The 27,568-nt window shown below is 64.4% G+C and overlaps 4 protein-coding genes across 7 annotated transcripts; 2 read left to right on the plus strand and 2 right to left on the minus strand.

The window, feature by feature from the left end:
- Positions 1-130: 130 nt before the first annotated feature.
- On the plus strand, positions 131-4,190 carry vipas39 (VPS33B interacting protein, apical-basolateral polarity regulator, spe-39 homolog). 2 transcript variants are annotated; one of them, XM_089021658.1, is made up of 18 exons: positions 131-702; positions 1,137-1,239; positions 1,314-1,457; positions 1,533-1,568; positions 1,916-1,980; positions 2,076-2,132; positions 2,198-2,290; positions 2,381-2,414; positions 2,565-2,667; positions 2,741-2,768; positions 2,855-2,928; positions 3,022-3,097; positions 3,174-3,308; positions 3,380-3,421; positions 3,505-3,681; positions 3,765-3,854; positions 3,916-4,020; positions 4,084-4,190. In XM_089021658.1, exons 1-18 carry the CDS (start codon positions 622-624, stop codon positions 4,102-4,104), a joined length of 1,464 nt encoding a protein of 487 aa, XP_088877784.1. In that variant the 5' UTR covers positions 131-621; the 3' UTR covers positions 4,105-4,190. The 2 variants fall into 2 exon arrangements, with proteins under 2 accessions (XP_088877784.1, XP_088877783.1); XM_089021657.1 differs by having other exon boundaries at positions 3,916-4,190.
- A 522-nt stretch (positions 4,191-4,712) lies between these two features.
- Positions 4,713-17,690, minus strand: cdc42bpb (CDC42 binding protein kinase beta (DMPK-like)). Of its 2 annotated transcripts, none has more exons than XM_089021806.1 (37): positions 17,673-17,690; positions 15,554-15,672; positions 14,454-15,473; positions 13,886-13,977; positions 13,265-13,348; positions 13,108-13,203; positions 12,892-13,040; positions 12,732-12,825; positions 12,473-12,673; positions 11,736-11,984; positions 11,372-11,516; positions 11,205-11,303; positions 11,006-11,130; positions 10,660-10,902; positions 10,200-10,597; positions 10,026-10,131; positions 9,822-9,946; positions 9,652-9,757; positions 9,426-9,574; positions 9,250-9,347; positions 9,089-9,168; positions 8,959-9,009; positions 8,800-8,874; positions 8,627-8,732; positions 8,419-8,555; positions 8,193-8,332; positions 8,037-8,118; positions 7,735-7,963; positions 7,505-7,567; positions 7,193-7,437; positions 6,782-7,136; positions 6,612-6,709; positions 6,456-6,540; positions 6,244-6,364; positions 6,033-6,150; positions 5,290-5,398; positions 4,713-5,196 (listed from the first exon to the last, which is right to left on the minus strand). In XM_089021806.1, exons 3-37 carry the CDS (start codon positions 14,641-14,643, stop codon positions 5,078-5,080), a joined length of 4,962 nt encoding a protein of 1,653 aa, XP_088877932.1. In that variant the 5' UTR covers positions 14,644-15,473; positions 15,554-15,672; positions 17,673-17,690; the 3' UTR covers positions 4,713-5,077. The 2 variants fall into 2 exon arrangements, with proteins under 2 accessions (XP_088877932.1, XP_088877931.1); XM_089021805.1 differs by lacking the exon at positions 17,673-17,690 and adding an exon at positions 5,665-5,892.
- Positions 17,447-20,775, plus strand: LOC148883355 (creatine kinase B-type-like). Its single transcript, XM_089021840.1, has 8 exons — positions 17,447-17,764; positions 18,640-18,837; positions 18,990-19,144; positions 19,392-19,524; positions 19,590-19,761; positions 19,842-19,965; positions 20,039-20,228; positions 20,332-20,775. Exons 1-8 carry the CDS (start codon positions 17,614-17,616, stop codon positions 20,508-20,510), a joined length of 1,302 nt encoding a protein of 433 aa, XP_088877966.1. The 5' UTR covers positions 17,447-17,613; the 3' UTR covers positions 20,511-20,775.
- On the minus strand, positions 20,762-27,540 carry LOC148883356 (centrosomal protein of 170 kDa protein B-like). 2 transcript variants are annotated; one of them, XM_089021808.1, is made up of 18 exons: positions 27,139-27,540; positions 26,869-27,001; positions 26,685-26,774; positions 26,539-26,619; positions 26,318-26,374; positions 26,115-26,214; positions 25,877-26,026; positions 25,361-25,795; positions 24,565-25,226; positions 24,400-24,498; positions 24,254-24,329; positions 22,759-24,177; positions 22,408-22,624; positions 22,218-22,323; positions 21,852-21,931; positions 21,685-21,778; positions 21,560-21,611; positions 20,762-21,400 (listed from the first exon to the last, which is right to left on the minus strand). In XM_089021808.1, exons 2-18 carry the CDS (start codon positions 26,971-26,973, stop codon positions 21,267-21,269), a joined length of 3,957 nt encoding a protein of 1,318 aa, XP_088877934.1. In that variant the 5' UTR covers positions 26,974-27,001; positions 27,139-27,540; the 3' UTR covers positions 20,762-21,266. The 2 variants fall into 2 exon arrangements, with proteins under 2 accessions (XP_088877934.1, XP_088877933.1); XM_089021807.1 differs by having other exon boundaries at positions 24,400-25,226; positions 25,361-26,026.
- Positions 27,541-27,568: the final 28 nt, after the last annotated feature.

The following is a 27,568-nucleotide window of genomic DNA, read 5'->3' on the forward strand; positions in this document are numbered from 1 at the left end:
TAAGGAGAAAAAGCACGAAAAGGTGCACTCTGCCGCCGGGCGTCTCCAGCACCCTCGCGGTTGATCTCGGGAGGGTCAAAGGTCAGCACTCACACCCGACCTCGAGCGATCGGGGGCCAGTTTCTTGGCAAACCGACTCTCGGGTTGGCGGGACGTGGCAAAGTGATGCAGTCGTGGCTTACCCGCTTCCAAAGCGGGGACCTCGTGTCGTCATCAGGAGGTTTTCCTTCCGCTCCGCTTCGGCAAGGCCTGTCGAGCGACACCCAGGCAGCGGCCGACTGGAGGCAATTGGACGTCGGGAGCCCCCCCGGTGGACCAAAGCAACGAAAGTGACAACTAAAGTGAGCCAAAGTCACGTTGAGCAACTCGGCTTTCGAGTTTGAAACGCGTCCGCCCTCGCGGGTGCCGAAATTTAACGGGTGAACGTTTCGAAGCGAAGCGACAAGCGCCGGTCACTACATTTCCCAGCGGCCCCCCGCGCGCGAGCGCCCTCCCCGTCCCGGAAGCGCGGCTGCGGCTCACTCGCTCGCGAATCCGGAACAAAGCTAACGAGAACGCTTCTCTTCTTCACGACGCGAAGCCATCGTCGCCTGTCGCTTTTGTTCTTTTCGCAGAAAAAAGATGAAGAATCGAGGAGACGAGGAGGAATACTGGAACGCCTCCAAGTTTAAAGCTTTCACCTTCGACGACGACGACGACGAGGTGAGGCGGCGCGGCTCCAGTCGAGTCGCCTTTAAAAACACACAAAAACAGCGACAATACACACACACACACACACACACACACACACACACACACACACACACACGATTGGATGGTATTTGACGAGGCTGCGGCTAAACGCCCCGTGTGGCTCCACCCACATCGACAGTCACGTGATTGCAGGTGCAAACTCCCCCAACCAAATTTGAACTTGGGATGAGAGGCGAAAAGGGGCATCAAAGTCAAGTGTCAGCCGAGTGGAGGCTTTGACAAGTTCCCGTGTTGACTTGCTTTGGATTGGATTGGATTTGCCTTTTTGGAGTCCTTCAGGATGATTTCTTTGCTTCCAATCAGAGGACGGAAAAAAAAAATCTCTGCTGGTGTCGCCAGTTGCATTCCGTTTGGCCCAGCGTGTCCACCTTTGTCTCGCGCAGTTGAGAGAATCCAAAGAGGCGGTGAAGAGCCTCCCGCAGCTGCTGGACCAAGACCAGAGCGACTCGGTGGAGAAGGTCAGCTGGAGCGGCGAGCCTGTGGGAAGTGAGAGTCGCGCCGCGCCTCGCACGCCTTCCGTTCTCGCCGCCGGACGCTAACGCGCCGCCGGCTCCGCTCAGGCATCTCGTGGTGCGTCCGAGAAACGGCGGCGGCGGCGGGCGGCGGCGCGGACCGAGAGCCCGCCTTCCCCTCCCGCATCCCCGCCGACGCGCCCAACCTGCCCAAGGTCAACTCCGGCTACTCGCTCAGCTCGCTTTTTAAAGGTGGGTCGGGCGAAGGTCACGGGGTCAAAAGGCGGCGCGAGAAGGCGTCACAGACTCTGTACGTCTCGTCCGCAGGGAAAAAGGCCGCAAACGCCGCCGTGTTTGCTGATGGTGAGTCATGGCCGCCGCCCCGCCCGCCGCACACACGTGATGCAACTATCAATTGATTGGTTCACTCACTCACGATCATTTTGGGTGATTGATCAATTGTTTGATCGACCTGGAAGGGTGTCATTCCGTCCGTCATCCTCAGAGAAAGCGGCAACCAAAACAATGTCAATGTGTGGCAAAAAAAGGTCCGGCTAGCTTAGCGCTCACGGCAATCAGCATCATCTGAGCGGCGGAGGCGACCGGCGGACGCGGTCGTTCTCCTCTGCTGAGAATGAGCGCAATTAGTGGCGTGCGACAACCGCGGCTAATTGGAGGAAAGACCAATCCCTTGTTGTTTTCCTTGAAAGCCGCTGGTGACCCATCGGGACGGATCTTGGCTCCGGAAATCCTCAAAACCAAAAGTGAAAAGCAGGTACGGCTCGGGGCCACTCACCCACTCACCCACCCGCCGCAGGCAGGAAGGCAGGCCTTCCCGATCACGGTGGCCGTGTTGTCGTCTGTTGTCAGGATTGGATTGGCGACTGGTCGCCTCAAGACACGGTGAAGAGGATGCAGCAAGGGAAGGTGTGTTCCTGCGCGTTGATCCGTGCGTGTCGTGCACGTGCTAATTGCGGGCGCACGCGCGGCAGGCGGCGTGCCTGGAGCGCTTCCGCTGCCTGCAGGACAAAATGCGGCTGCTGGATTGGTCGGTGGCCACTCACGACGGAAACGTCATCACTGCGGTGAGGCTGTTGTGGAGCGTCCGCCCGAGCCCGAGCGCCCTCGCGCCCGCCCTTGCCTCCTCCAAGGCCTCATTTCAAACTTCTTTGCAGGTTTTAATTTATCTGAAAAAAAGTTTAAGCAAAGGTGAGTGAGCGCGGCGACCTGTCGAGGGCGCCGCGTGGCGACCTGTCGAGGGCGCCGCGCGGCTTCCGCTCGGCCGCATTGGGCCGGTGGGGTTTGCGGCGCGGCATCTCTGTTCAAGCGGCCGCGTTGTCCCCTTTCCGTGGCTGGCAGACATTTTGTTTGGCGAGCTGGCGTCGCGCCAGACGGCACTGCGCCATTTTCTCAACTACTTGAGCGAAAGCGGCGACGACGACTCGCTGGGCGACATCTACAGGTTGATCGCCGCGCTTCCTGGCTTCCTCTCCGCCTTGACCTTTGGTCAACATGTCGCCCTTTTTTGTCCTTAGCGCTCTGGGACGCGGCGAGGACGCGGCGGTAATTGCGTGACGCGCCGCCGTTTTGGCGCAGGGGGTCCTCTTGCGCTCGACCTTTGTGCCACCTTTGTGTCTCCTCGGCAACAGCTGCTTCGGTACAAACGGCACCTGAGCGTGGCGGACGAAGAGAAGAGGCGGGACTTCCTCAAGGGCTGTCTCAGGTGATTGACAGCTGCGGGAAGGAGGGAAGCTCTTCCCTCGCGTTTCCTCCCCCAAAAAGTCCGCCGCCGCCGACTTTGCTCTTGAATGGTCAGTCTGCAGTTGTCCGCCGAAGACCTGAGCCAAGTCCGGGACCAGCTGTCTCTGCTGGAGCGCCAGATGGTCCTGGAGGTCGGAGCCGCGTTTCCGAGCGCCCGTCGTTTCGGGGCGGTGCCGATGACCCCGCCCCTTTGCTCGCTCACGCCAGGCGGCGGATCGGCAGGCCGAGCGAGGTGGGAAGGTGGACGTCTTCCAGAGGTTCCCCCGCCGAGCGTCCATCCTCCACATGCCGCTCGTCACCACTTTGTACTACTGCTGCTTCTACCACTACAACCAACCCGAGGTCAGTCGCCCGTCCCCACCGCCTTCCATCGGGGCGCCCGCCAAAGCGCTGAGGTGACGTTGCGTCCGCAGGGGAGCTTCAGCAGCCCGCTGAACGTCCGCCAGAGCTTCAAGGTGAGCGGCGGGCGCGCCGAGGGGCCTCCCGGAGGGGGCGCCGGCGGCGCGGCGGACTGACCGGCGCCCTGTCCCGGGGGCAGATCTCGGAGAAGCAGTTCTTTGTGACGGCGCTGAGCGCTCGGGCCAAGCAGAAGTCGTGGAGCGACGTGGACGCCCTCTTCGCCAGTCGCAGCTGGCTGGGCTTCACCAGGAAAAAATCGCCGCTGGCCTTCCAGAAGGTGGTGGACATCCTGCACAGAAACGGCGCCCCCGTCGGGGTGAGTTTTCTGGCTCGCCCGCTCGGGTCGCCGTCGCCGCCGCTCCCGCTCACAAGTCGGCTTGCCTTTTTGTCGTCGGGCAGGTCCTGCGGGACTACGTGGGCCTGGTGGAGGACGCCCAGGCCAGGATGGCGCTGGCCCACCAGCACAAGTGTCACGACCTGGTCATCAACGTGAGCGTGGCCGGCGAAGGCCGCACGGGGGCTCAATGACGTTAACCCCTCCCCCTTCCAGACATATCGGGACCTGAAAGACCGACGGCTGTTGCTGGGATACCGAGGGAAGGTGGAGGCCGGCTCGGCGGAGGAGCGCAAGATCGACGAGCTGCTCAACGATTCGGTGAGGAAGAGCAACGAGGACCGCTTTGTGGTGGAGCTTCCTTTCTTTTTGTTCCCCTTTCAGCAAATTCGCTGGAAGAATTGAGGGCCATCAACGGCGGTCCAACCTGTCCTCGTCGGGTTTTCGTCTGACCCTCGCCGTTGTTTGAATAAAGATGTTGACCAAGAAAGTAGTCTGTTATTGTGGAATCCGCCTGGCAAATTGCCCTCTGCGAACGGGACTTTGCTCTCTGGTCTCGGCGGTCTGCCCACCAAGATGTCCCGCTTGCTTTTGGGGAAAACATCTCAAGGCCGGCAGGAACATTTTTTGGAGGAAGGCGACGGCCAAAAGGAGGGTCGGACGTCGGGCGAGGACGTTCCAGAGTGGCATTGAACACGGCTGCCAAAGCGGGCGCAACCGAGACCGGTTGTGGCAACCGTTTGCGTCCAAGGTTGCCGTGGGGGCGAGCGGGAGGGCCAACTAAGCCCGCCTCGGCGCTCACAGACGGCCAAACTTACCCGGTCGGTGGCTTGGCACTCTTCCGCGCGCCGCCGCATCGGTCCACGGCTGCGACGCCGACAGGCGGAAGTTGCGGCCGGCTCAGGTTTGGACGGAAGCGCCCCCTGGCGGACGACGACGGGCCGGTTCTCGTCCGATCGCCGGGTCCCGTCGTGCGATTGGTTGAACCTGTCAATCAAAACCACTCACCGACATGTCAGTAGATTCTTTTATTGATTTGTTTTCTTCCTGTGATTTGACTAAGGACAAATGTCAACAGTAGTGTTCGGCCAACCCGACGGGTTAAATGTGGGGGGTGGGGTGGGGGTCCCAGGGGGGTCCCGGTGCAAGGAGGACAACCGTGTGCAACTTCAAGACAGGAACAGATTTCATGGGTACAAATCAGGGCCAAAAAGGTGGCGCGGCCTTTCCGAGCAACAAAAGACTTAAAATTCCCAAGATAAAAGCCAAAAGCGCACCCAGAGCGGCACAATCGAAAAGCAAAGGGCACCCTCGCGCCTGCTCAACTGCGTCCGTTTAGTGTGTTTCCAATCAATCAATCAATCAATCAATCAATCAATCAATCGGCTGAGGTGTCAGAGGACAGATCCATACAAGACTCCACAGCGGGCGTCACCTCCGGCTCCAAATCCGGCTCCGCCTCCTGGGTGCCACCCGGTGAAGCTCCTCCCCCAATGTCTACAAAAGAACGCAGAGCAATCACAGGCCGCCAAGCGGAGCGAGAAAATGGGTTTTTCGGCGCCTCCGAGGCACCCGCCGGCGACGACCCACCTGAGGCCGTGCGCGCCATTTGGGTTTTGCTCCTTTGATGGCGGGAGATGGCGGACGGGGGGCGGGGCTTGTCTTTGAGGGCCTCCTCTTGAGACCAAGGCGGGACGCCCTGCGCGCAAACACAACGAACGTACGTGGCAAAAGGAGTCAAGGAGCTTTGAAGGCGCCCGCGGGTTTTTGGCGCCCCTTCTCAAATCCGACACGCGCTCCCAAAAAAGAAAGCTTGAAAATGGCCGTCCCAAATGGATTTGGAGAAAGCTGCCGCGATGCCAATTAGCCGTTGACCGGCACGCTGGCTTTGTTGCGAATCAATTGATTTGTTTGGGTTGTACGGGAGGCCAGAGGAGGGGGGAGGAGGGGGGAGGAGGTTATTACCCTTCCCAGAGAGCAGATGGAGGGAGAGGAAGAGGAGGAGGAGGAGGAAGGCTGCAGGAGGCTCTGCTGGGAGGAGGACCGGGCCGAGTCTTTCAGCAAGAAGACGCCGGCCGACGACGACGTCATGTGATACACGTGCTCAAAGTTGGAGGGCGAGGAGATGAGGGTGTGGCGGGAGGCGGACAAGGAGGGCGAGGGAGACGGCGAGGGGGGGGCCGCGTCGCCGACCTGGAAGTCAGGGAAGCGGCGGAGGACAACAAACCACCAGTCAGTCCGCATGCAGGCAGGCAGGCAGGCAGGAGGTGAGGGTGAGGGTGAGGGTGAGGGTGAGGGTGAGGTGGGGGGCAACCGTGGGGAGCCTCGCTTACCAGGGGGAGGTCCATGAGAACTTGCATGCCGTCTCCTGGCCCCATGTGAGCCACGTGGTTGAAATTGGTGGGATTGGAGATCATCTTGGACCTCAGCTCGGGGTCCCGCAGCATCTCCCTGAAGGGGGCACACGCAAACGTGACCGCCAGAGGGGGGGAAGGGGGGGGAGGCGCTACCGGGGGGCGCTACCGGGGGGCGGCGCCACCTCACCTGCGCTGCTGCTGAACTCTTTCTTCCTCCGGAACTTTGAAGAGGAACTTCCTCTTGCTGCGAGTGCGGACCATCAACTTCCTGCTGTGCTCCGACATCTCCGGGATGGTCAGGTCGCCCTCTGGGGGCGGCGGGGTGACAACGGGGCGGTGAAAAGGCCGGCGGCCCGCAGCGGGACGGCCATCGGGCGATCGGGCGGGCGGCGCACTCACCCGACGACGCGTTGCTAAAGTAGACCAGGCGAGGGGCCTCCGAGGTCAGCAGGTTGAGGGTGCCTTCCACGTTGAGGGGGCGGATCTGAGGAAGGGCGCGCGGGTGACGGCGGCGGCGACGCACGCACTGAGGCGGACCGGCGCCCGTGTCGTTACCTTGCGCAGGCAGATGGTCTGCACCCACTCGGCCGTGCGCACGTCAAAGACGTCCACGCCGTACTCGCTGTAGACGGTCAGGTGGGAGGAGTTGGAACCTGCGGCCAAAGGTGGCGGGCGGTCAGCGTCCGGCGACCGGGCCCGCCCGGCGGCGGCGGCGACGCACGTACTGCACGCGAGAGGCGTGGCGGGCCACATCAGCTCCTGCGCGCGCGAGCGGCGGCCTCGCCCGTCCACAAAGACGCCCAGCTGGCTGAAGCACAGCAGCACCTCGCCGCTTCCCACCTCCAGGGCGTGCAGGGCGTCCAGGGGCTGCTGGGCCAGGAAGGCCAGCGACGGGTCGGCCGGGCTCACCAGGCTGACGGGCGAGTCCTCGCCCTGCAGGGCCAGCAGCGCGAAGCCCGAAGGGTAGCCCAGGCACAGGCGCCGGCGCAGGATCCCCAGCCACTGCACCGTTCCGGGGGCCCGCACCTCCCACAGCCGCCGGTGGTGGGGTTTGGCGCGGCTGATCTCGTAGCACAGCACCTGCGGGCGACGGGGGCCAGGGGTCAGGGCGGGGACACCCCCGCCGCGCCTCCCACCTGATGCTTGACGGCGACCAGCAGGCAGGGGGGCCCCCCGCCGGGCCGCGGCGGGCCGGAGGTCAGGGCCTGGCATCCTTTGGTTTCCGTCAGCTTGATGTCAAACGCCGGCTCGCCGCCGTCCGGCGGGCCCCACGGGTGAAGGTGCACCGTGCGGTTGCGCCCGCACAGCAGCGCCAGCATCTTCTCCTGGGGGAGGGGCTCCACCTGAAGGACTTTTCTGCCGCTCGCCGCTCGCACGATCACTTCAAGACAAAGCGGGCGACGCCGTCAGCCGCCGTTTGGCCGCCGTTTGGCCGCCCGCCGACTCACCGTCTCGGGTCACGTCCACCACAAAGAGTCCGTCCTCGGTACCCAGGGCGATGCGCTCCCGGTCTGCAAAGGCAAACGCGCGGCGGCGGGGTCAGGGGTCAAGGCCGCTCCACGCGTCTCAGCCAAATTCTGCGTTCCCGCCCACACCGACGGCGTGTCCTTTTTGGCCACGCCCGCGACCGAATGCTGTAACCCCACCCCTTTTTTTCCCAAAAGCGGCGGCGACGGACCCAGGATGGCGGCGGACAGCGTGCTCTTGATGATGGCCAGCGAGGCGTCGTAGACCTGGTGCAGGACGTGGACCTGCTGATTCTTCAGGCCCTTGGCGGCCACGACGGCGCGCAGGCCCTCCAGGACGCGCACCCACTTGCTCTTCTCCGCCTCGCTCTCCGCCAGCACCAACAGGGACACCGAAGGCGGCAGCCAGCTCAGCTGCGACGACGACGACGACGACGTCACCTGAGCACAAGGGCGGCGCCGCCGCGTCATCGTCGGCGAGGCCCGTCGGCCCCGTCGGCGACCGCCGCCCTACCCGGAAGATGCACGGCACGTCCTTCCTGGAAGCGTGGATGACGTCCGACGCCGACACCGAGCCGACGGCGAAGTCCTCGTCCCTGCGGGGCCGCGTCCGGGCATCAGCGGCGGGTGAGGGGGCGCCCGGGGGGGGGGTGGCGGAGCCCGCCTTTACCTGAGATCCAGCACCAGACTGGCCGCCGCGCCGGGCTGCGCGCTCTTCCCCTCCGGCACGTCGTAGAGGAAAAGTTTGCAGTCCGAGACGGCGGCGAAGGCTCGCTGCCAGCCTTTCTTCACGCCGCTGGGCTTGGGGATCTGAGACGGCGCGGGGGGGGGGGGGGGGGGGCTCAGGACGGGGGCCGCGCCGGGGCCGGACGGCTTCCGACGGGGCCCGGTCGTACCCTGACGTATCCTTTGTAGGCGGTGCCGCTGCCTCTTTGGACGTCGGCGCCCTGCGGCCTCTTGGCCTGCTCCGCCGGGATGGGGCACACCGGGGGGCCGCGCTCCTTGCAGGCCACGTGGCAGATGAAGGAGCAAACTGCGCACGCCGACGGCAGGCGGGGCTCAGGCGGGGCGAGGGCGGCGGCGAGGGCGGCGGCGAGGGCTTACCTTCGCAGGCGTATCCCTGCCGCATGAGGCCCACCATGAGGGACGTGCAGCGGGTGCACTGGGTGGGGCTGGAGAAGGTCTTGACGCTCAGCTGATGAGCTTGAGGCTGCAAAGGAACCGACGGCGTCAATCGCGCGCCGAGCCGAGCCGAGCGGAGGCGGCGGGCGGCGCACCTCGGCAGAGGTCACTGAGGAACACTCTTGGCGGGGAGGCGAGGGGCTCGTCGGCAGCGACGACGCCTTCAAATCCTGAGGACGCAGACGGCGGGCGTCAAGACGGCGGGCGTCAAGGCGGCGGCCCTCCCCGCGCGTTCTTCCTCGTCGAGGCCTTACCTCGTTCTCGGAGGAAGGGGATCTCGACGCCGTGCCGTCCGGGTCGCCGCTCTGCGGGTCACACGCACGCGCACCAATCACACTTTGGGATGGCGCCCGCTGAGATGTTGGGGGGACGGGGCAAACTCACCCTGAAGGTCAGCTCAGGCGCCAGCGGAGACGTGTTAAAGTATTCAAAGATGGCGTCCTGGAACTCCGGAAGGTTCAGTGCTGGCAGGCAAAGTCGACGGGTCAGCGGAGGGCGGGGCTCCGTTGGCCGCGGGGCCCCGGGGGTCGGCAGGCGGCCCTCACCTTTGCCCCCGCGCGCCGGGCCGTCCTCCATCTCCTTCTTCAGATGCTCGATCTGGGACGCCATCTCGTTGCCTCGCTCCTCAGAGTCCTTCAGCTTGCTGCAGGGGGTGGGGCAAAAGGGCTTCCGTCAGGTGGGCGCGGCGAAAACCCGCGTGCGGCGACGACGGCGGGCCGACCTCTCCAGCGTCACATTGGTCGCTTTGATCTTGCGCAGCTCCTGGTGGACCATCTGCTTGGCTCGAATCTCGGCGTCCAGAGCCGACTGAAGCTCCAGCCTGGCCGACATGTCCAACTTGTGGCTGCGACGCACCTTCCACGGGGGGTCCTGCCCGACGCCGCGCAAGGTTGACGCCCGGGCGGGACTGGCGGGCGCCGGGAGCCGTCGCGGCGGCCGACACGTACCGGGGTTCCGCAGGCCGGGTTGGCGCCGCGCAGCGTCTCCAACTCGCCCGTCATCTTGGTGGCCAACGCTTGCAGGTAGCCGCGAGCGTCCTTCTCGTCGCTCACCCTGAGGACGCACGCAGGCGGTGAGCCGGCCGGCCGGGCGAGCGGGCGGGCGGCGCCGCACTCACCACTGAATGATTTCGGCGATCTGAGCCTCCCAGTGGGCGGGGCCTTCCTTCTTGGAGGACGCCTGGCGGAGCTCGTCTTCCAGCTGACGGTTCTGAGCCGTCAGCTTGTCCACAAAGGAGCACAGCTGGCACGGCGGGCACGGTTACAAACGGCCAACGACGCCCCTCCCCCCTTCACCTTGCCGGAGAGCAGCCGTCACCGACCTTGTCGCTTTCGCTCATCACTTTGCGCTTTTCTTCCTCCAGCAGGTCCTTCTCCCGCTCGTGTTTGTCCTTGAGGAGCGCCAGCGCCTCGTCCGTCTCCGCCCGCCTGCGCCCAAAGAGCCGTCAGAGCAGAGAGGTGGGCGGGGGGGCATCCGCGGCCCGAGCGCCACTCGCCTGTCCCTCGCGTCCTTGTCCAGCTTGTCCTTGAGCAGCAGGATCTCCTTGTCGGCGTCGCGCAGCTCTCGGCGCAGCGTCTCCACCTCGGACGGGTGCGCAGAGTCCCTCGTCGGCATCTCCTCCTCGTAGAAGAGAAGCTTCTTGTCCAGCTCGGCCTTCGGGGCAAAGGTCTCGCGCCGAGACTCGGGACCCTCGGCCCGCGCTCCTGGCCCCTGTTGGGAGCGAAGGAAGGCCGCCGGGTCGGCGTTTGGGTCTCTCTCGGTGCCGTCGTAGCCGCCTCCGACCTTGGCGCGCCGGAGCTCGGCCTCCAGCTGCTTGGCGTAGACCTCGCCGCGCTCCTTCAGCTTCCTCTCCTTGGCCGCTTCCGCCGTGGCTTGGTCCAGTCGAGCCTCCAGCTGAGAAGCGGGAAAGCGGCGCGGCGTGAGGCGGGCCCGCTTCCTCGCCGGACCTCGCTCACCTCCTGGCGGCTCTTGTCCGTCTTGCGGGCGTCCTGCCGCAGGCGCTCCATCTCGCCAAGGAGGACGTCCGCCTCCTCCTCCTTGTCCCGAAGCTGGCGGGCCAGGCGCTGCTTGGAGGCGCGCAGCTCGGCCGTCCGCTCCGACAGCTCCGACAACTCGTGCAGGGCCGAGCGCCTCTGCGAGTGGGCCTCCTTCAATTCTTTGGACTGGCTCCTCACACGCTCTTGGGCCTCCAGCATTTGCTGCTCCCGCCGAACGAGCCCACAAAGGCGCAAAGCAACAAGTGAGCTTTTGGCGGCGGAGGCGGACCCCCGCCTCCGCCCCCGCCGCGCAGCCGGCGCCCACCTTGTGGACGTCGTCCTTCTCCAGCTGCAGCATTTTCACCTGCCGTTCAAGCTTGGAGGCGGAGCTGTCGTAGTCCTGCCGCAGGGTGACCGCCTCCTCCAGCCGGTGCTCCAGCCGATCCGAGTCTGGCGGAGCGGAGGCCGCGTGACCTGAAGGGGGCGCCCCCCGGCAAAGACGCCCCGCCCCACCTCCTTCTCACCTGCCAGCTTGTTCTTCAGACGCTCAATCTCCTCGTTCAGCTTCTTGATTTCGTTGTCTCGACTCGGCACCTCTCCCGAAGGCGGAGCCTGCGTCGACTCTGCACCCCGTCGACATCAAAATCCATCGTCAAAAAGGGCCGCCGGTGGAGTGGCGGCGCGGGGTCACCTTGCGCTTTGCGGCGGAGTTCCTGCTTCTCCTGCTGCGGGCCGCCTGCGCCGTCCGAGAAGCGGCTGTCGGTGGTGTACGTGAAGCCCACGAAGGGGAGGTGCTGCCCCGTGAAGCCGGCGTGGGACGTGGGCGGGCTCAAGTCCTGCCCGAGCCAGACGGGGGCCGCGGCGTTAGCTTCCGACGACGCTAAAACCGCCCCCCTCGCCCCCGTAAAACAAGCATCGCGACTCCGTCAAGCGCTTTTGGACGCACGTTCCGCGAGGCTGCTCGTCCGCACGTGGGAGCAAACGGCCGCGAGGCTCCCGGGACACCAAAACCTTCCGCGAGATACGCAATCCGAGAGAGGCGCCGCGCCGCTCACCGGGTGTTTGAGGACCTCGTCGTCCACGTCAAAGTTGGACGTGTCGGTGGGCGAGGACACGTCGGGGACGTAGGGCGCCTCGGCGGAGCGGAGGTTGTCCCAGTCGGTGGCGCCGAAGAAGGGGTGCGCCTTAAAGTCCGAGATGCCGTTGGCCCCCAGGCGCCGCTCGCGCGAGCACAGCAGGCCCCGGATCAGGTCCTTGGCCGCATCCGACACGTCGCTGACGTGGGCGGGGAACTGGAAACGCTCCTGCGGGGCGGCGGGACCAAAGCTGCTCAGGGGCGCCCGCGCCGTCCCTTTTTCAACACAAAACGGAGGGCGCGGGCGGCGCGCTCCATTTTGAGAAAGGAGGACGCCAGCCAGAAAACAGGGCGAGAGCCCCGGGACGCGAGGCGACCCGGCATCGGTCACCAGATGACTTTCCGGGCGGCCAAGTGCCGCGCCGCCGAGTCAGACGGTTCACGTCCTCTCCGCCAAAAGGTCGGCGCGCGTTTGGCCGCGTCGGCGGCCACAACGATTCCACCATCTTCCACTAGACGGCGGCGCCGTCGGGCATTCGCCGTTTCCGACCCGTCCCAAAAACGCCCATTCAATTTGGATCAGACTCGGCTTTGAAGAGCCAAATTAGGGCTGCGGGCGGCCAGCCAGCCAAAAAGTGAGGACGACGGGCTCGGCGCTTTGCCATTCCCAGCCGGCCGAGGATGGGGCGGGGGCGAGCTTTCGGCGGCACGGCTAACCTCGTGGTTCATGATCTTGCCGTAGGTCTCCACCAGCGACTCGGCGTAAAAGGGCATCTCGCCGTACAGCATCTCGTAGACGCACACGCCCAGAGACCACCAGTCGCACTCGGGGCCGTAGCGGCCCATGCCGTCCTCCATGGCCTGCAGAATCTCGGGAGAAATGTAGTCGGGCGTGCCCACCGCCACCGACGAGTGCACCTGCAACCACGGACAGGGTTAGCGGCTCGCTCGCCGGGCGACTTTCGGGGGCTCCTACCGTGCCGTCCTCCATCATCCGCAGGCAAGAGCCAAAGTCGGCCAGACGGACGTGGCCGTTGACGTCCAGCAGGACGTTGTTGGGCTTGATGTCTCTGAAAGGAAAGGTGGCGCACGGCAGCTGCAGTGGCCGCTCGGACCCCCCGCCGCCAGCAACCCACCTGTGGATGTAGCGCCGCTGGTGGACCGAGTGCACGGCCAGCACCATCTCGGCCACGTAGAACTTGGCGATGTCCTCCGGCAGGCGGTCCTCAAACTTGCTGAGCAGCGTCAACAGGTCTCCGCCCGCGTAGTAATCCATCACCAGGTACTGCGGGGGGCGCCGCCTTTGACTCGGGTTTGCTTTTTTTTTGGTTTGCGGGACGAGGCGTACTCACCAGGTGGTTGTCGTCCTGGAAGGCAAAGTGCAGCGTGGTGATCCACTGGCCGTCTCCTCCCACCAGCACGTCTCGCTCCTCGCGGAAGCACACCGTCTGCGCGGGCGGCAGGCGTCACCGCGCCGCACGCCGCCCAGGCTGCGCCCGCCCGCCTTACCTCAGCCCGCTTCAACAAATCCCACTTGTTGAGGATCTTCATGGCGTAAACTCTTTCCGTCTGCTTCATCTTGACCACGGAGACCTGGTGGGCAAAGGCACACGGAAATGGCGTCCGCTCGCGTCTTTCCCCCTCTTTCCAAATACGGAACACGCCTCCAAATTCGTCAAGCAACCAATTGCTGCTTTCCTCTCCTTGGAGGACATTTTCCACATTTCTGCTGCCTTGACCTTGACGTCTGGCCAGCCACGTTGGCCCTCGGACCGTTGCGCGAGGCGCCGACGAGGGACGTCATCGGTCACCACGCTCGCCGGCTTTTTAGCCAAGCGCAAAACGTTCCCGCCGGCGCGCGCGTCGAGGGGTGCGGCCGAGCCCAACCCGCCCAAAGGAACGCGCGCTCACGGCAGCCGTGGACGGCGGCGTCTTTCCGCCCGCTTTTGTTTGTTTGCGCAACCTCTGGCCGCGCCTGCGTCAAAGGTCGTCCGGCGCAAACACGACGGCGTGGAGACGGGAAGCGGGCGGCCGTCAACAGGAAAGGCGGCGGATTAGGCTGGCTTCCGTACAGGAAGCGGCCGCGCGCAAAGCGTTCCCGACTCAAACGGAGCCCGCGGAGGATGTTACCTCGCCAAAAGCGCCGCGTCCGATCACCTTCAACATCTCAAAGTCATCACGGCGCAGGCGCAGGTCCTTGACGGTCGACGTGAAGGGTTTCACTGGACACACACACACACACACACACACACACACACACACACACACACACACACACGTAATTGAGTTAGGCCAAATTGGTAACGATGCTCACCGGTCGCTTGGTCTACTTGAGGAAGGGTTGGAGGTGGAAGCACCAATGGCCATCGATTGATCTGCCCGTCAACTTTGTTCAGGCTCTCCAAGAGGAACCCGGTCCTCCGTGAAGGCAAGGTGATTTGTTTGACGTTCTTCTGCCATTTGCAAACGGGCACCTGCCAAAGCAGGGGGAGCTTTTTTGCCCCCAACAACACCGGATTCATCAAGGAAGCCTCAAACGAATCGAATCGATCAGCCCACGAGCTCCCCGGATCGCGCTGCGCCCTTCAAAGGCATCTGTCGGCAACCGCCCGAAGGCTCCAAAGCAAGGCTGGAGCGCCTTGAACAGGCCGGGGGGGTGAGGAGGGGTGAGGAGGGGTGAGGAGGGTCGGGTTCTTACCCCAGTCGAGGAAGTCCGTGACGTGCTTCTCCCTCTTGAGCGGACAGTTGGCGCACTCGCCGGTCACGCAAAGGAGGAGGTCGAGCAACGCCTCGACGCTCAGGCGGCCCGGCGCCGCGCGCTCCGCCAGCATTTCCTCCAGACGCTTCAGGCGGACCGGGGCGGACCGGGCGTCCCGGGCCGCCGACATGCTCGCCGACGCGCTCGCCGGCTGCTCGCGGCCGGCGGTGGCCCGGCCCGAAGCCTCAAAGGGTTCGCCGCTAAGCTCCGCTAGCCGGTTAGCGCTCGGCAAACTTTCCCGAGCCGGCGGCCCGTCCGCTCGCTCGTTGGTTGGTTCCTTGCGGTTTGCGCGTGTCCGGCGACGTCCGCGTCTCGCGTGTCGGACGTCAGTTTTTGCTCCGCGACGGCTTTAATCCCGACGCCCGCCGTCACGTTCGCCACGCTCGCCGGCCCATGCTTTTGCCTCTCGACTCGGGACAACGTCCGGCAGCAACCGACCGACTGGCGTCGACGTCGGGGGCGGGGGCGGGCCGACGGGCCGCGATCGCCGAGCCTTTTCGCGGATCTTCCCGACGGGAAGACGGCGGCGGCGCAATCCGGGTCGCCTTCCTGTCAGCAAGTGGCGACGCTCGGCAGCTTTTCCGTGAAGACGCCCTTTCACAGCGGAACCTTTTGACTCGCGCGCGCGGTCATTAGCCAGCTCTCCTCTTGAGGCGGGAGGGGGGGGGGGGGGTTCCTGTCCGTAAAATGTTCGTCGACACCCAGGACAAGTCAGTTATTTCAAGGTGCGGTGACGATGAGCGTGCGTACGCGTTTCCGCGCTCGCTTTTGTTTTGAAATATGAAGCGAGAAGCCGCGGAAGTTGAGCCGCGGACGAGACAGGCCGCGCCTTCCCTGTCGAAAACGCCGTGGGGGCGTGACGTCACGTCATCGGGCTCCCGGAGCCCGGGGGACTGTTGTGTGACGCCATCACTACCGCGGGGCGCGGGGGTCGTGCGGCGACGTCACAGCCGCGGAGACCTGACGGCACAGAGACGACCGTCACAAAGACCGCCCTCGCAATGCATGCTGGGATGAAGGAGGGAGAAAGGAGAAAATACCGGTGCGAGAAAGGAGACAGAGGGACCGAGGTGGCAAAAATCCAAACTTGCTCTTGCTTTTGCTCGTTCCTGATCCTCTCCTCCATTTCCGCCTGAACGTCTAAATCACTTCCTCCAAGCTGAAAAAGCAAAAAAGACAATTATTAGGGGGGCGGGACGGGCAGAATAATTGACATTTTCAACAAATGTCACATTCCTCCTTTGAAAAAAGGGAACAGGTTCTAAATGGAACTTATCTTCAGTGACTGACGTGAAAGGTCATATCTGGTCATGTCAGCTGAAAACTCACGTTTTATCCGCGACCCCCCCCCCCCCCCCCCTCCCCGTTCGCTTGTTTTGACCGACAGTTGTGACGTTTTGAGGACGACAAAACAAATGGCGCTCACAAGGGGGACGGGCTGCTTTTGGGGCTTCCGACTCGACACTTTGGGGATCCATTTCTCAAGTGGCGGCTCTCGGGCAGCCCCGGTTTGCGCTTTACTTTTCGCGGCTCTTCCGGGTTTCTTCCCGCGATTTGCCTTTCGAGTGTTAGTTATGTACGGAGGAATGAATGAGAGAAGACTTGCTTCGTCAGCGTCTTTATTGTGCCGCCATGTTCGTCTACCTGCGGTCGAGACGTCACCGCTGCTTTACGCCCTGTCGCAATATTCTGTAGCAACGCTACGGCGAGTAAAAGCGCCCGGAGCGAGAGAATATTTACGACAATGAAGTCGACGTCAGCGCGCCGAATCTTCCCAAATAAACACGAGCGGGCGATTTTCCACCGTCGCTGAACGCCCCCCTCCCGCCCCATGACAAATCCTTCCCGACGAACACGCCCACCACGTTTGGGCTCCACGTGCGCACGCACGACGCTCTACCCGTACTGATTGGTTAACCGGCAACGTGACCCCGCTCGGCTTTTCGACGAGGGAAGCGAGCGACGTCGATCAAGTGCGACCGGCCAATCGCCGCAAGGGAAACGTCCGTAGAAACGGTGTCGGGCGGGCTCCGGAAGGCAACGCGTGCCTTCTTCTCCGGCGGCCTTCTGACGCCTCGCCGGCCCGTTGGGCGCCTCCACGCGCTCCACTTTTGCCGCTTGGCCAGGGTTGCGATATTTTCCCAAAAGTGCGAGCCGCGCGCGCCGCTTCGTTTCCGCTTGGTGCGCGCGCGCCGCATGACGGCCGCGACGAGAAGCAATAGTCGAGCGAGCGGCTGGTCGTGATGGTAACGGTCACGTGGTTCCCCGACGATCCCCTCGGGTTTAGCCCCGCCCCCTCGTCTCCGTTGCTTTGTCCTCGCCTCGTCCCTCTCGTCCCCCGCCCCCTTCCCTCCCCGACAGCCGAGACCGGGGACGGGGACGGTGCTCGGGCCCGCTCAACTCACTTGATCGCGTGGGCGCGCGGTCGTCGCGGCAACAAAGACGAAATGGGGTCAGGGCGATGCTGGCCGAACGGCCCGCAATGCGCCCGCTTGTCCCCCGCTTACATAACCGCCGGGCGACCAATTGGAGTAGAGGAGAGGCTGCGCGCACGCGGGCGCCCCCCCGAGGAGATGATCGATCAACTCTGCGTAGAGGAGACAAAGGGCCAACGAGCAGCCCGCGCGAGGTCAGCTCGCGGGGCGCGAACGTGCAGGCGAGGCGCAAGCCCGCGGCGGGCCCCTTGCCCGTGCGCGCGCCACGCACCAACGTTGCCACGTTCCCGCGAACAAGGCGCACAAGGCGAGCTCAGACGGCCCGAGGGGGGCCCAAAGGGGGACTGCGCCCTCTCCTCTTGACAAAGTCACCAAAGCATCGGAGTGTCGGAGGCCGGGCCGATCGCGCGAGGGGGGGGGGGGGGGGTCGAAGCCTGCGATCGTGCGAAAGCGGAGATGCTTGCGCCGGCTCTCAAAAACGGCGGATGACGACCGCCGCGACCCCCGCGAAGAAGCGGCTTCTTCGTCGTTGCTTTGCGGCGCAAAACGCGCTCGCTGAAATCGCAAACGAACCGAAGCCGTAACGATTTGGACGCATTTGGCTTCTTCGTGCCGAGTGACGTCACGTGAGAGCAGCATCAGCAGCAGCCCCCCCGCCCAATGGAATGAATGGACCGCAAATAGGAGCCAATGGGCTCTCGGGGGTGGATATAAAAAGATGGACCTGCTCTAATCCGCCGCCGCCGCCGCAGCAGAACACGACCGGACCCGACCAGCTCCTTTCGCACCGAGCCGCTCCGCCGGAACCGACCGCAGGTAATGACCGAGCCGTCGAAAGGGAGAAGGGCCCCCGGCGCCCCCCCGCGTCGCGCGCGCACGTCCCGCTCCGCCAACGGGGCTTTTGTCACGACAAAGGGCGCCGCCGCCGACTGCGCGGTGGCCCCGTTGCGGTCGGCGCTCTTTTTCCTACCGATTTCTCTGCCCTCGTTTTCAGCGTCGTACTCGACGCGCCGCCTCGCGAGCGCGGGCGGGCAATGCGCAGGCAGCGCATGCGCGCGCACGCGACGGCCGCGCGCCCGGCCCCTAATCGTCTTTGAGCGCACGCATGCGGCGTGACGATTGGCGGTTGCACGCAACGAGGTCAGAGGTGATGGCGCAGAAGGTGCGACGACGGCGAGGGGGAGGCCGCCCGCCCGCTCCCGCTGGTGAGGCATGACCTTCACGGTGCGCGAACGAGCAAAGAGGACGGTGGCCAAATGGCCCTTTTTGCCGCGAATGGCTCATCTGGGGAATTTGACCTTGCGCGCATTTGCCAGAGAATCGATTGGGCCACGTTCTCCCTTCGCAAAGCCCAAAAGAATGAAGATCAGAAAAGCCCCGCGCTGCATCCGTGAACGTGGCTGCGGCCGCTAGGCCCAAGCGTTCATCCAAAGCAAGACCGCGGTGGCATTACCAATCATTTTGCACACCGGGCTGGAAAAGCCAATGAAAATTCGCAGGGGGAGGGGGGGGGGGGTGCACTAACACTTGAGCTCATAAATAATTGCGGGAGACCCCCCCCCCCCGAGCATTTGCGAAGGTCTGGCCCGGCACGCCGTCACCCAACCGGCCAGGCACCGCGAGACAGGGGGAGGTGGCGGGTGGGGCGCGGCAGGCCACCCGGCGTGACGCGTGCGCGCGTTGCCTCGCAGTCGCCATGCCGTTCGGAAACACCCACAACAAGATGAAGATGAACTACTCGGACGAGCGGGAGTTCCCCGACCTGAGCCAGCACAACAACCACATGGCCAAGGTGCTGACGCCCGAAATGTACGCCCAACTGCGGGACAAGGAGACGCCCAGCGGTTTCACCCTGGACGACGTCATTCAGACCGGCGTGGACAATCCAGGTAACGACAAAAGTCGTAAAGTCGAGCGATTCGAGACTTTAATTGGATGTATCCACCCGTTGTGCCTCTCAATTGGACTCCAGCCAAAAAAAGCCCGGGGCGAGCTGCCGGGGCCCTTCATTGATCAAAGCCAACTGATTGTGGGTACTCAGGTCACCCGTTCATCATGACGGTGGGCTGCGTGGCGGGAGACGAGGAGACCTACGAGGTCTTCCGGGACCTCATGGACCCCATCATCCAAGACCGCCACGGGGGCTACAAACCCGATGACAAGCACAAGACCGACCTGGACTCGGAGAACCTGCAGGTAAAGTACGGGCGGCGACGCGGGTCTCCTTACCGTGGCGCCGAGGCGGCCGTCGGGTGAAAACGTACGCCGTGCCGTAAAAGCGCTGGCGTTGATCCGCCAACGGGGCCGCCGAGAGTCTCCTGCGCAAGAGAATGGCAGGTGAAATGTGCCCACCCGCCTCGACCCCTGCAACCTGTTTTCCGGAGCGGCGGCGGCGGCGGCTTTGAGGCGCACCCGCTGAGCGTTGGACTTTGGCCGGTTTCAGGGCGGCGACGACCTGGATCCAAACTACGTCCTGAGCTCTCGCGTCCGGACCGGCCGCAGCATCCGCGGCTTCTGCTTGCCGCCTCACTGCAGCCGCGGAGAGCGCCGCGCCATCGAGGACCTCTCCATCCAAAGTAGGACGCGCCTCAAAGCGGCGGGCCGGGGAGAGCCCGAGTTGACGGCGGTGAGCGCTTTGCAGGTCTGGACGCCCTGGACGGCGACTTGAAGGGACGCTACTACGCCCTGAAGAACATGACGGAGGAAGAACAGCAGCAGCTGATCGACGACCACTTCCTCTTCGACAAACCCGTCTCGCCGCTGCTGCTGGCGTCGGGCATGGCTCGCGATTGGCCCGACGGTCGCGGGATCTGGTCAGAACGCCCGCCGTCCTTTTGCGCTTTGCCGGGTCGGCGGCATCGCTCACCGCCGTGACCTCGGCGTGCCCGCGCAGGCATAACGACAACAAGACCTTCCTGGTTTGGGTCAACGAGGAAGATCACCTGCGCGTCATCAGCATGCAGAAAGGCGGCAACATGAGGGAGGTCTTCACCAGATTCTGCACCGGGCTCACCAAGGTCAGTCGCCGGATCCGTTTGAGACGGACGCGCGCCAATGCGCCGACGACTTCCCTCCCGTCTGGCGCTGCAGATCGAGTCCCTCTTCAAGGAGCGAGGTCACGAGTTCATGTGGAATGAGCACCTGGGCTACGTGCTCACCTGCCCGTCCAACCTGGGCACCGGCCTGCGCGCCGGCGTCCACGTCAAGCTCCCCAACCTCAGCGAGCACGAGCTGTTCGGCGAAGTTCTCAAGCGTCTCCGGCTGCAGAAGAGGGGCACAGGTATGACCGCGTGGCCATTGGAAGGGTCGTCGGGGGCGGGGCCTTCCCAGAGGGAGTCATCGCGAGCGCTCGGGGTCTCGTTCGGTCGTTTGGTTTTTTTCCAGGGGGGTGGACACAGCCGCCGTGGGCGGAGTCTTCGACATCTCCAACGCCGACCGCTTGGGCTTCTCCGAAGTGGAGTTGGTCCAGATGGTGGTGGACGGCGTCAACCTGCTGGTGGACATGGAGAAGCGCCTGGAGGCCGGCGACGGCGTGGACGACTTGATGCCCGAGCAGAAGTGAACCTTTGGCCCGTCGCGTGACCTCTCCGGGCCGCCAGCGCACCGACCTCCGCGACGCCACGCCACGCCACGCCCCCTCCGGCCCTCCCTCACTTCAAGTAGCGCCCGTCTCGCGGGATGTTAGCGAGCCACGTAGATGTCTGACGCCTGCTTGATCTTCCAGTTCTCGAGCGGAGCAGCTGAAATGTCCCATATTGTATGAATACCGATGATGAGAATCCTAATCATAAGAAGAATAACGATGATAATAAAGTCTGTGAAACACCCGCCGGTTTTTATTCAAGCCTTTGGGGGATACCCGGTGCCCCCTCCCGAACCGCTTGAACGTTCAAGCGATGCAGGCGACGAGTGCACGTTAGCGACGCTCCCGCGTGACGACGCCACTTTGAACTCACGTGAGATGCGGCCGCTTTCCTTCTCCTTCCAATGCCTGGTGAGTGATAAAAGACAGCTGGGAGGGGGGCGGAGTCACCGAACTGCAACGTCAGCCGCAACCAAAACAACAATTGCAACTTTTGCAATTGGACCCCAGACACCCAAAACGCTTCACAACACGCACACAAAGAAGCACGAAACGGATGGCAAACACTTTGGAGCCGTTTTTTTGAACAGCGGTGGGCGGGGTCAAAGAAACGGTGGCCGACTGCAACAGCCACAGTCAGGGCGCTTTTCCATACGCACACAAGGGGGCGTCCTCGATCTCTGTTGCCACAATGGGGCAAACGGCGACCACTTGTGAGGGGGGGGGGGGGGCTTCTCACAGCGCGCGGCGCCGGGATTTCTGAGCTACGCCGATGCCGTTTTGTTTGCCGCCGCCGTCAGCTTTCTTTTCCAAGGAGGCGGTCGGGGGCCTCTGGTCAGCGGCCTGAAGATCCACCGTCCAGTTGAGGACTGCGGGCACGGTGACACACAAACGACAAGAGCCCAGTGTCCAAAACGCAGGAATGGAGGCGACCCATCACAGTTTCATTAAGGCGGGCTAAAATCTGCTCCCACCGCCCACCCCGCCGTCGGCGGGTGGTTTCACTGTCCCGGAATGGAAGTTTTTACCTTTCAGCTGCCTTAGGACTCTGGCCAGTTCCGCCACGATGGACGACATCTCCTGTGAAAAGAGCAAAAGGACGCCGGTGTGAGCGCACCGGCGGGAAATCCGTTGGACGGTTGGCTCGCCCCACCTCGTCGGACGTCTTCGGGGGCCAAAGTTCGGCGTCCGCCTGGGCCCGCCCGTCCATCTCCGCCCAGGCGTCCTCTTTGTCGCCAAACATCGTCCTAAAGGCAAACGCCGACGCGTTTTTCAAACTGGGCTAAGGGCATTTTTGTTGCGGCGGGCGGAGCGTCTCACTTGAGCTTGGCGGTCAGCTGGTCCGCGGCGTCCTGGATGGCGTGGGACAGGTGCCGCAGGGGACCCGGCGGTCGCACGTCCTGCAACGCCATCGACACGCTCAACGCCGAGCCAAAGTCGAAAGCAGCCCGAAAGGGAATGGAGCAAAATGGCGGCAAAATGGCAGCAAGATGGCGGCAAAATGGCAGCCCGAGAGCCTGGGCCAATTCAAAAGCCTCAAAGGTATAAAGGAAAGCGGGCCTGGCTTCTTTCTTGCCAAACGTCAAACACTTGAAGAAGCCCCAATCACGTCGCCCGCGGCCGACGTGCCCAGAAGCAAACGCAGCTTTGCGCGCTGCCTTTTGTTGCCTTGCGTTTTGGGCCTACCTGCTGGCCGGCAAACGGGTCGGGCGCGGCGGCCTCGCCGTCGCCGGCGACGTCGTGGATCTCCTTGGCCAGGATGGCCAAGTCTTTGGCCAAGTCATGACTGAGCCTGCGCGAGACCAAAAGCTCGTCGGACTCCCAAAAGGTCACCCAAAACCCGCAAAGTCGGAACCGGCGGCGCGCGGGAACGTACTTGGCGATCTCTGCGCTGTGCGTGGACCAGTTGCTGTACGGGTCGCCGCGGTCCTCGTCCTCCTCCGTCTCCAGGGAAAGCGAGCCGTTGGCGCCGCCGGCGGGCATCTCGTGGCGCCGAGGACTCTGGCCGCAGCGCTTGGCTTTCCTAGCGCCGGTGCGGTGGCCTTCGTCAGATGAAGAAGAAAAGTCCGAGTTTTGGCGCAGGGGACGGACACCTGCGAATGTCGCCCCCAAAAAAATCAATGAAATGAACCAAAATATAAGTGTCATGTGTCGACGGTCGCAATGGAAACGGGCATTTTCCAGCGCCGATACGGCGAGAATGTGGGAGGTCCGACGGCACACTCACCGCCGTCTGGGGGTTTGGCTCCGGCGGAACGGGTGCGGCTCGGCGGATTCTTCCCCGCGCACCCCCCCGCTCTGGCGAGCGAGTCGATCTTGCGGGCGGGGAATGCGGCGCGGACGGCTGGGGGCGGGGCCTCGCCTTCGCCCGCCGTCAAAGAAGCCGTTCTCTTGCGCGGCAGCGCCAGGATGTCCAGCCGGGACAGTTTCTTGGCTTCCGGCGGCAGGCCGGCGCGCTCCCCGGTTTGGGAGAGCCGCTCCGTCTCGCCGCCTTCGTTGTCCGAAGCTTCTCCCAGCCGCGCTCGCCGCAACATGGACGCCCGAGTGGGACGCGGCGCCGACAAGCTGTTGGAGCGCGTCAGAATCTGCGTTGCCCTCGCGCCGTCCTCTTTCTGAAGCCGGGCCGCGTCTTTTGCGCGGCCCGGCGCTCGGGAGGCTTCTTGATCTGACGAGGCGGCGGCGGCGGGCGCTCGCCGCCTCTGAAAGCGCTCGGTGGCGTCCGCCTTGTTTGCCGCCGTCACGCTGGGCGGCCGGCTCGGCCGTTTCTCCAAGAGTCGCTCGCGAGCCGAGCCCTGGCGTCCCTTCTGCCGGGCGGCGTAGGTCTTGCGCTGGCGGGGTCCGTCGGCGCCGTCAGGCCGCGTCTTGGCACGCGTCCGCTTGCCGCTCGGCTGGCTCGCCGTGCTGGCCGTGTCCAAGTCAGACTCGCCCGAAAGCGAATCGTCCAGGCGGCCTGAGCCGGGCGACTCTGCGTCCGGGAATTTGTCCGCCTCCCGTTGCGGACCCCCCATGGACGGCTGGCTGGAAATGCGGGGCAGCTTCTTGACCGGAACGTTTTGGCTCGGCTTCGCATTGGTGAAACTCTCCTGGCGCACGATGGGCGCCGAATCGTTGGTTGGGACACCATTGTCCTTCTGGGTGGGGAGGTCAGGCGCTGAGCTGTTTGGTTTCACGCCCCCCCGCGGCGGTCCGTGAGCGCCGAGGTGGCGGATCAGGACGGTGGTCGGCGGCGCGTTGGCCGGGGACTCTACACTCCTCTGAGAGCGAGCTGAGAATCTGTCCGGCTCTGGTTTGCCGGGAAGGTCTTCAGAGCCAATGTAGAAGAGGGCGCATTTGGGGGAGGTGGGCGAGGAGGGCAAGGGGGCGGGAGACCTCAAAGTAGCCCGACGGCTCTTTGCCGGCTCGGAAGCGGCTCCGTCCTCGGCGTCGCTCGGACTGTTCGGATCCACTCGGTCCCGTGGAAAAAGGCACCGGGGGGGCGCTTGGGCGCAGTGCCGCTCTTGGGGAGGGTCGCGACATCCGAGGAGGCCGGGCGGGGCGCCGTCCCCCTTTTCAGGCGGAACTTGAGGGAGGAGCCTTTTGGTCTTGCGGCTGTGGCCGGACTCCGCCCGGGAGGGGCCGTCGCCGTCGGCGTCACTCGCCGGCAAGTCTGTCAGAGACCAGTCCGTTTACAAAAGTCACTTTGGGCGCCATTTCTGAAAACGCAAACCAAGAAACAGAAGCACCTTCTCGGGGCGCGGCGCCGTCGTCAGCCAGACCGGTCCACCGAGAAACCCACTTTGGGCCTGCTGCACCCGCAGCCTGAAGGGAGAAAATTACTAATAAGGTTAGGCTAGGGTTAGGCTAGGGTTAGTGTCAGTGTTAGTGTTACCTCCTGCAAGGGGCTTCCTGGGGGGTCCTCCCGGATGACGGACCTCGGCATGTTGGGGCTCGGCCCGGCGTCCTCCGGAGAGTCCGGGACCCCAAACACCTGCGCGAGAGGTTGACAGGTGGCGGGGGAACGTTGGCAGCCGGTCGGGACGAACCACAAGGTCACCTGGTCGATCATGTTGCGAGCGTCTTCCACTTCCTGGTTGTGAGCGTCGCTGTCGATAGTGTAGGTGCCGGCCTCGCTCGCGCTATCGTCCTCCTCCTTCCTCCTCTGGCCCACCCTGTTGTCGGCTCCGGGGAAGCTCGCCAACGGCGGCGGGCACGGAGTCGACGCCATCACCGGCGGCGCCGAAGCGGGCGCCATTTGCTCCTCGGTGGACGAGGAGGCCCCGGGCGAGTCCGGAGCCACTTTGGACTTCCCCGAGCCGCCGAAAGGACAGACAAAGATGGCCGAAGATGAGCGAGAGGTCTCGGCGTCCCGCCGCAGAGAACCGGACCCCTGGTGGACCCCGATGGAGCCTCTGAGCGGCAGCGCCGCCCGCTGGCTCGGGGCTACGTGGCCGTGAACGGACGCCGGCCGCTCGGCGCCTTTGCGCCGCTCCAGCTTGGCCTTGAGTCCAGAATACGAGTCGGGGTGGGCGGGGTTGTGGGTGAAGGACTGCGAGCGCTTCTTGCGCGGGTTGTCGTCAAAGAACTCGATGACGAAGGCCCGCCGGGCCGGCTCGGGAGGGCTCCGGGGCGGGGTCTCGGAACGCCGGGACTGACTCCTCCCTCCTTTGAGCGGCGGGTCCTCGGAGTCGCTCTGCGTTCCATCGTCATGGTGATGACCTGCGAACAGGAAGCACCCATTTCACACGCTCAAGCCTAAAAAGACATTTTGCTTTTGTTTTTGTCACTGGCGGAACGGTCGCCGAGCGAGCGAGCGAGCGAGCACGCGTTTGTTGCCTTTGAGTCCCGGTCACCTTTCAGCCATCCGACGTTGACGGCGAGGTCGCTCTTGGTGCTGTAAACGTCGGCGGCGGCGGGCGGCTTCCTCGCGACGCCCACATTGCTGCCAACCAGCCAATCGGCCACTTTGCTACGGGACGACACGGCATCCGGGACGGCCATCTTCCGGCGGCGGGAGGAGAACTTGGTCACGTGGTCTTTGATCTTCATCTTCCCCGGCCGGAGCTCATCAAACTCGATGGTGAAGGAGGCGTGGCTCTGGACGGCGGGCGGCGTCTCGCCGGAGCCGAGGCTCGTCTCCTTGGTGGGAATCACTTGCAGCTCCTCCGAGGCTCGGGGGTCACGGCGGTCCCGGGCGGGAACCTCAAAGTCGCCCGACTGGCACCGGGGCGGCTCGCTCTTCCTTTGGGGACCGCCATGGCACTCGGGCAAATCCGGCCCCGCCGCATCTAAGCGAAACCACAAAGCCAGGCGGACCATGCGGGCCCGATTTGGACGGACCGCCCCCGAGTTCGGCACGGTGATTTTACCCGGACCGGGGCAGTCTTTGTCGGGCTCCTCCTTCTGAAGCGGGTCGCCGCCGCCGCCGCCGGGCCGCCGGCCGCAATCTTCCTCTCCCCACCACGAAGGCTGCCCGTACAGCGGCGTGGGCCGCGGAGACGCGGGTGGAAGCGCAACCTCTGGGGGCAAGCGGCAACGTGAGCAAAGACGGCGGGGCGTCGCCCGTCCTTCCGCCGCCCGTCCTTCCGTCCGTCCGTCCGTCCGTACCTTGCGTCGCAGTCTTGCTGGCGGCGGTCCGCTCCGCCTCCGCCTTGTCGCTCCGAGACGCCTTCAGGCTCATTTGCAGCTGGCTGGTGTACTTCTCGTGCTGCCGCCACAGAGGAAGCTCAAACTCGGCGGCGACTTCCTCCGCTTCCGGGCGCCGCCCCCCAACCGACTTTGACCACAAAGCGAGGCGACGGCGCACTGACCTTCAGAGCTTCTTCTGGGACTCGGTGTTGATTCTTCTCCAGAACGAAGACGTGGGAATGTGCCAGGGAGTCAAGGAAGCTGCCAGCCAGCGACAAAACCATCGGACGATCGGCCCGCTCCGCAATATCTCGCCGCGTTTGAAAAACGGCCATTTGCAAAGGCGGCAAACGCAAACGGACTTTTGGGCGGCGACACGAGGCAAAGGACGGCGGTCAAGGCTATCGTAGCCGAAGCGGAGGACGTCGGACGCTTTGAGCGTCATGTACGTCTGGTCGGGAATCCTCAGGTCGTTGACGAACGTCTGCGGGAAGACAAGCAAAGCGGAAGACGGGCGGCGCGTCTCGGGCGGCGCCACGGGAAACTCACCCCGTTCAAGCTGCCCAGGTCTTTGACGAGGTGCCGGTCCGCGGCGGGGTCGTAGTTGATCACGGCGTGCTGCTTGTCCACGCTGCGGGACTGCGCCACGGGAAAACCGTCGCCGTCTTTGGGGAGAAAGCGAGGCGGCGGCGGCGGCGGCGGGACGGGACGGGACGAGGACAGGCCGACTCACCTGCAGCATGAGCTCGCAGTCCTCCCGCCCCACAAAGATCATCTCCTTGGGGAGGCGGTGGCGCGCGCCGGCGCCGCTCACCAGGAACCACGACGTCACGCTCATCTTGTCAGGCCGTCAGGCGCGACGCATTCTGGGAGGGACGGCATCCGAAGCACACGTGGGCTTCCCCAGACCACGAAACAGACAGCGCCCGCCGCGCCAAAGGGACGAGCCTGGCGGGGCGGGGCGGGGCGGGGCGACCCCCCCTCGGAGCGAGGACCTTCGTACCTCCGTACCTCGGTCTCCTCCACCGGGAGGTTGGGGGCGAATGTGTCGGGAGGGAAGCCGACGAGAACGACGACGACCACCCCCGAGGCGTCCGCCTGAGACCCGCACCTGCAGTACGAGCAGAACCGCAACCGCAGCAGACGCCACCCGCACGGCTGCGTCAATGCGCACGGCGACGACACACGTGCGCGGCCTTCACAATCAAGCGGGGGAGGGGTTTTCGTGTCGCGGGGACGGACGGCGCCGCGTGGAAAATCACGTCGCCGCAGCCGAAACGCGAGGAGGTCCGCTGTCAAAGAAACGCGCATCACCGCTTTGGCGTGTTGCGCATTTGAGCGATGGATCGGCTTTTATTGTGAAGGCACCTTGTTTTCCGGCGCATCTTCAACCTGCTGCTGGACGCGCGCGTGCGCAAACGACCCCTCCCTCC

Source organism: Hippocampus bargibanti, linkage group LG19 (genome assembly GCF_051943395.1).
Source record: "Hippocampus bargibanti isolate YZ-2025 linkage group LG19, ASM5194339v1, whole genome shotgun sequence".
Classification (NCBI taxonomy): Eukaryota; Metazoa; Chordata; class Actinopteri; order Syngnathiformes; family Syngnathidae; genus Hippocampus; species Hippocampus bargibanti.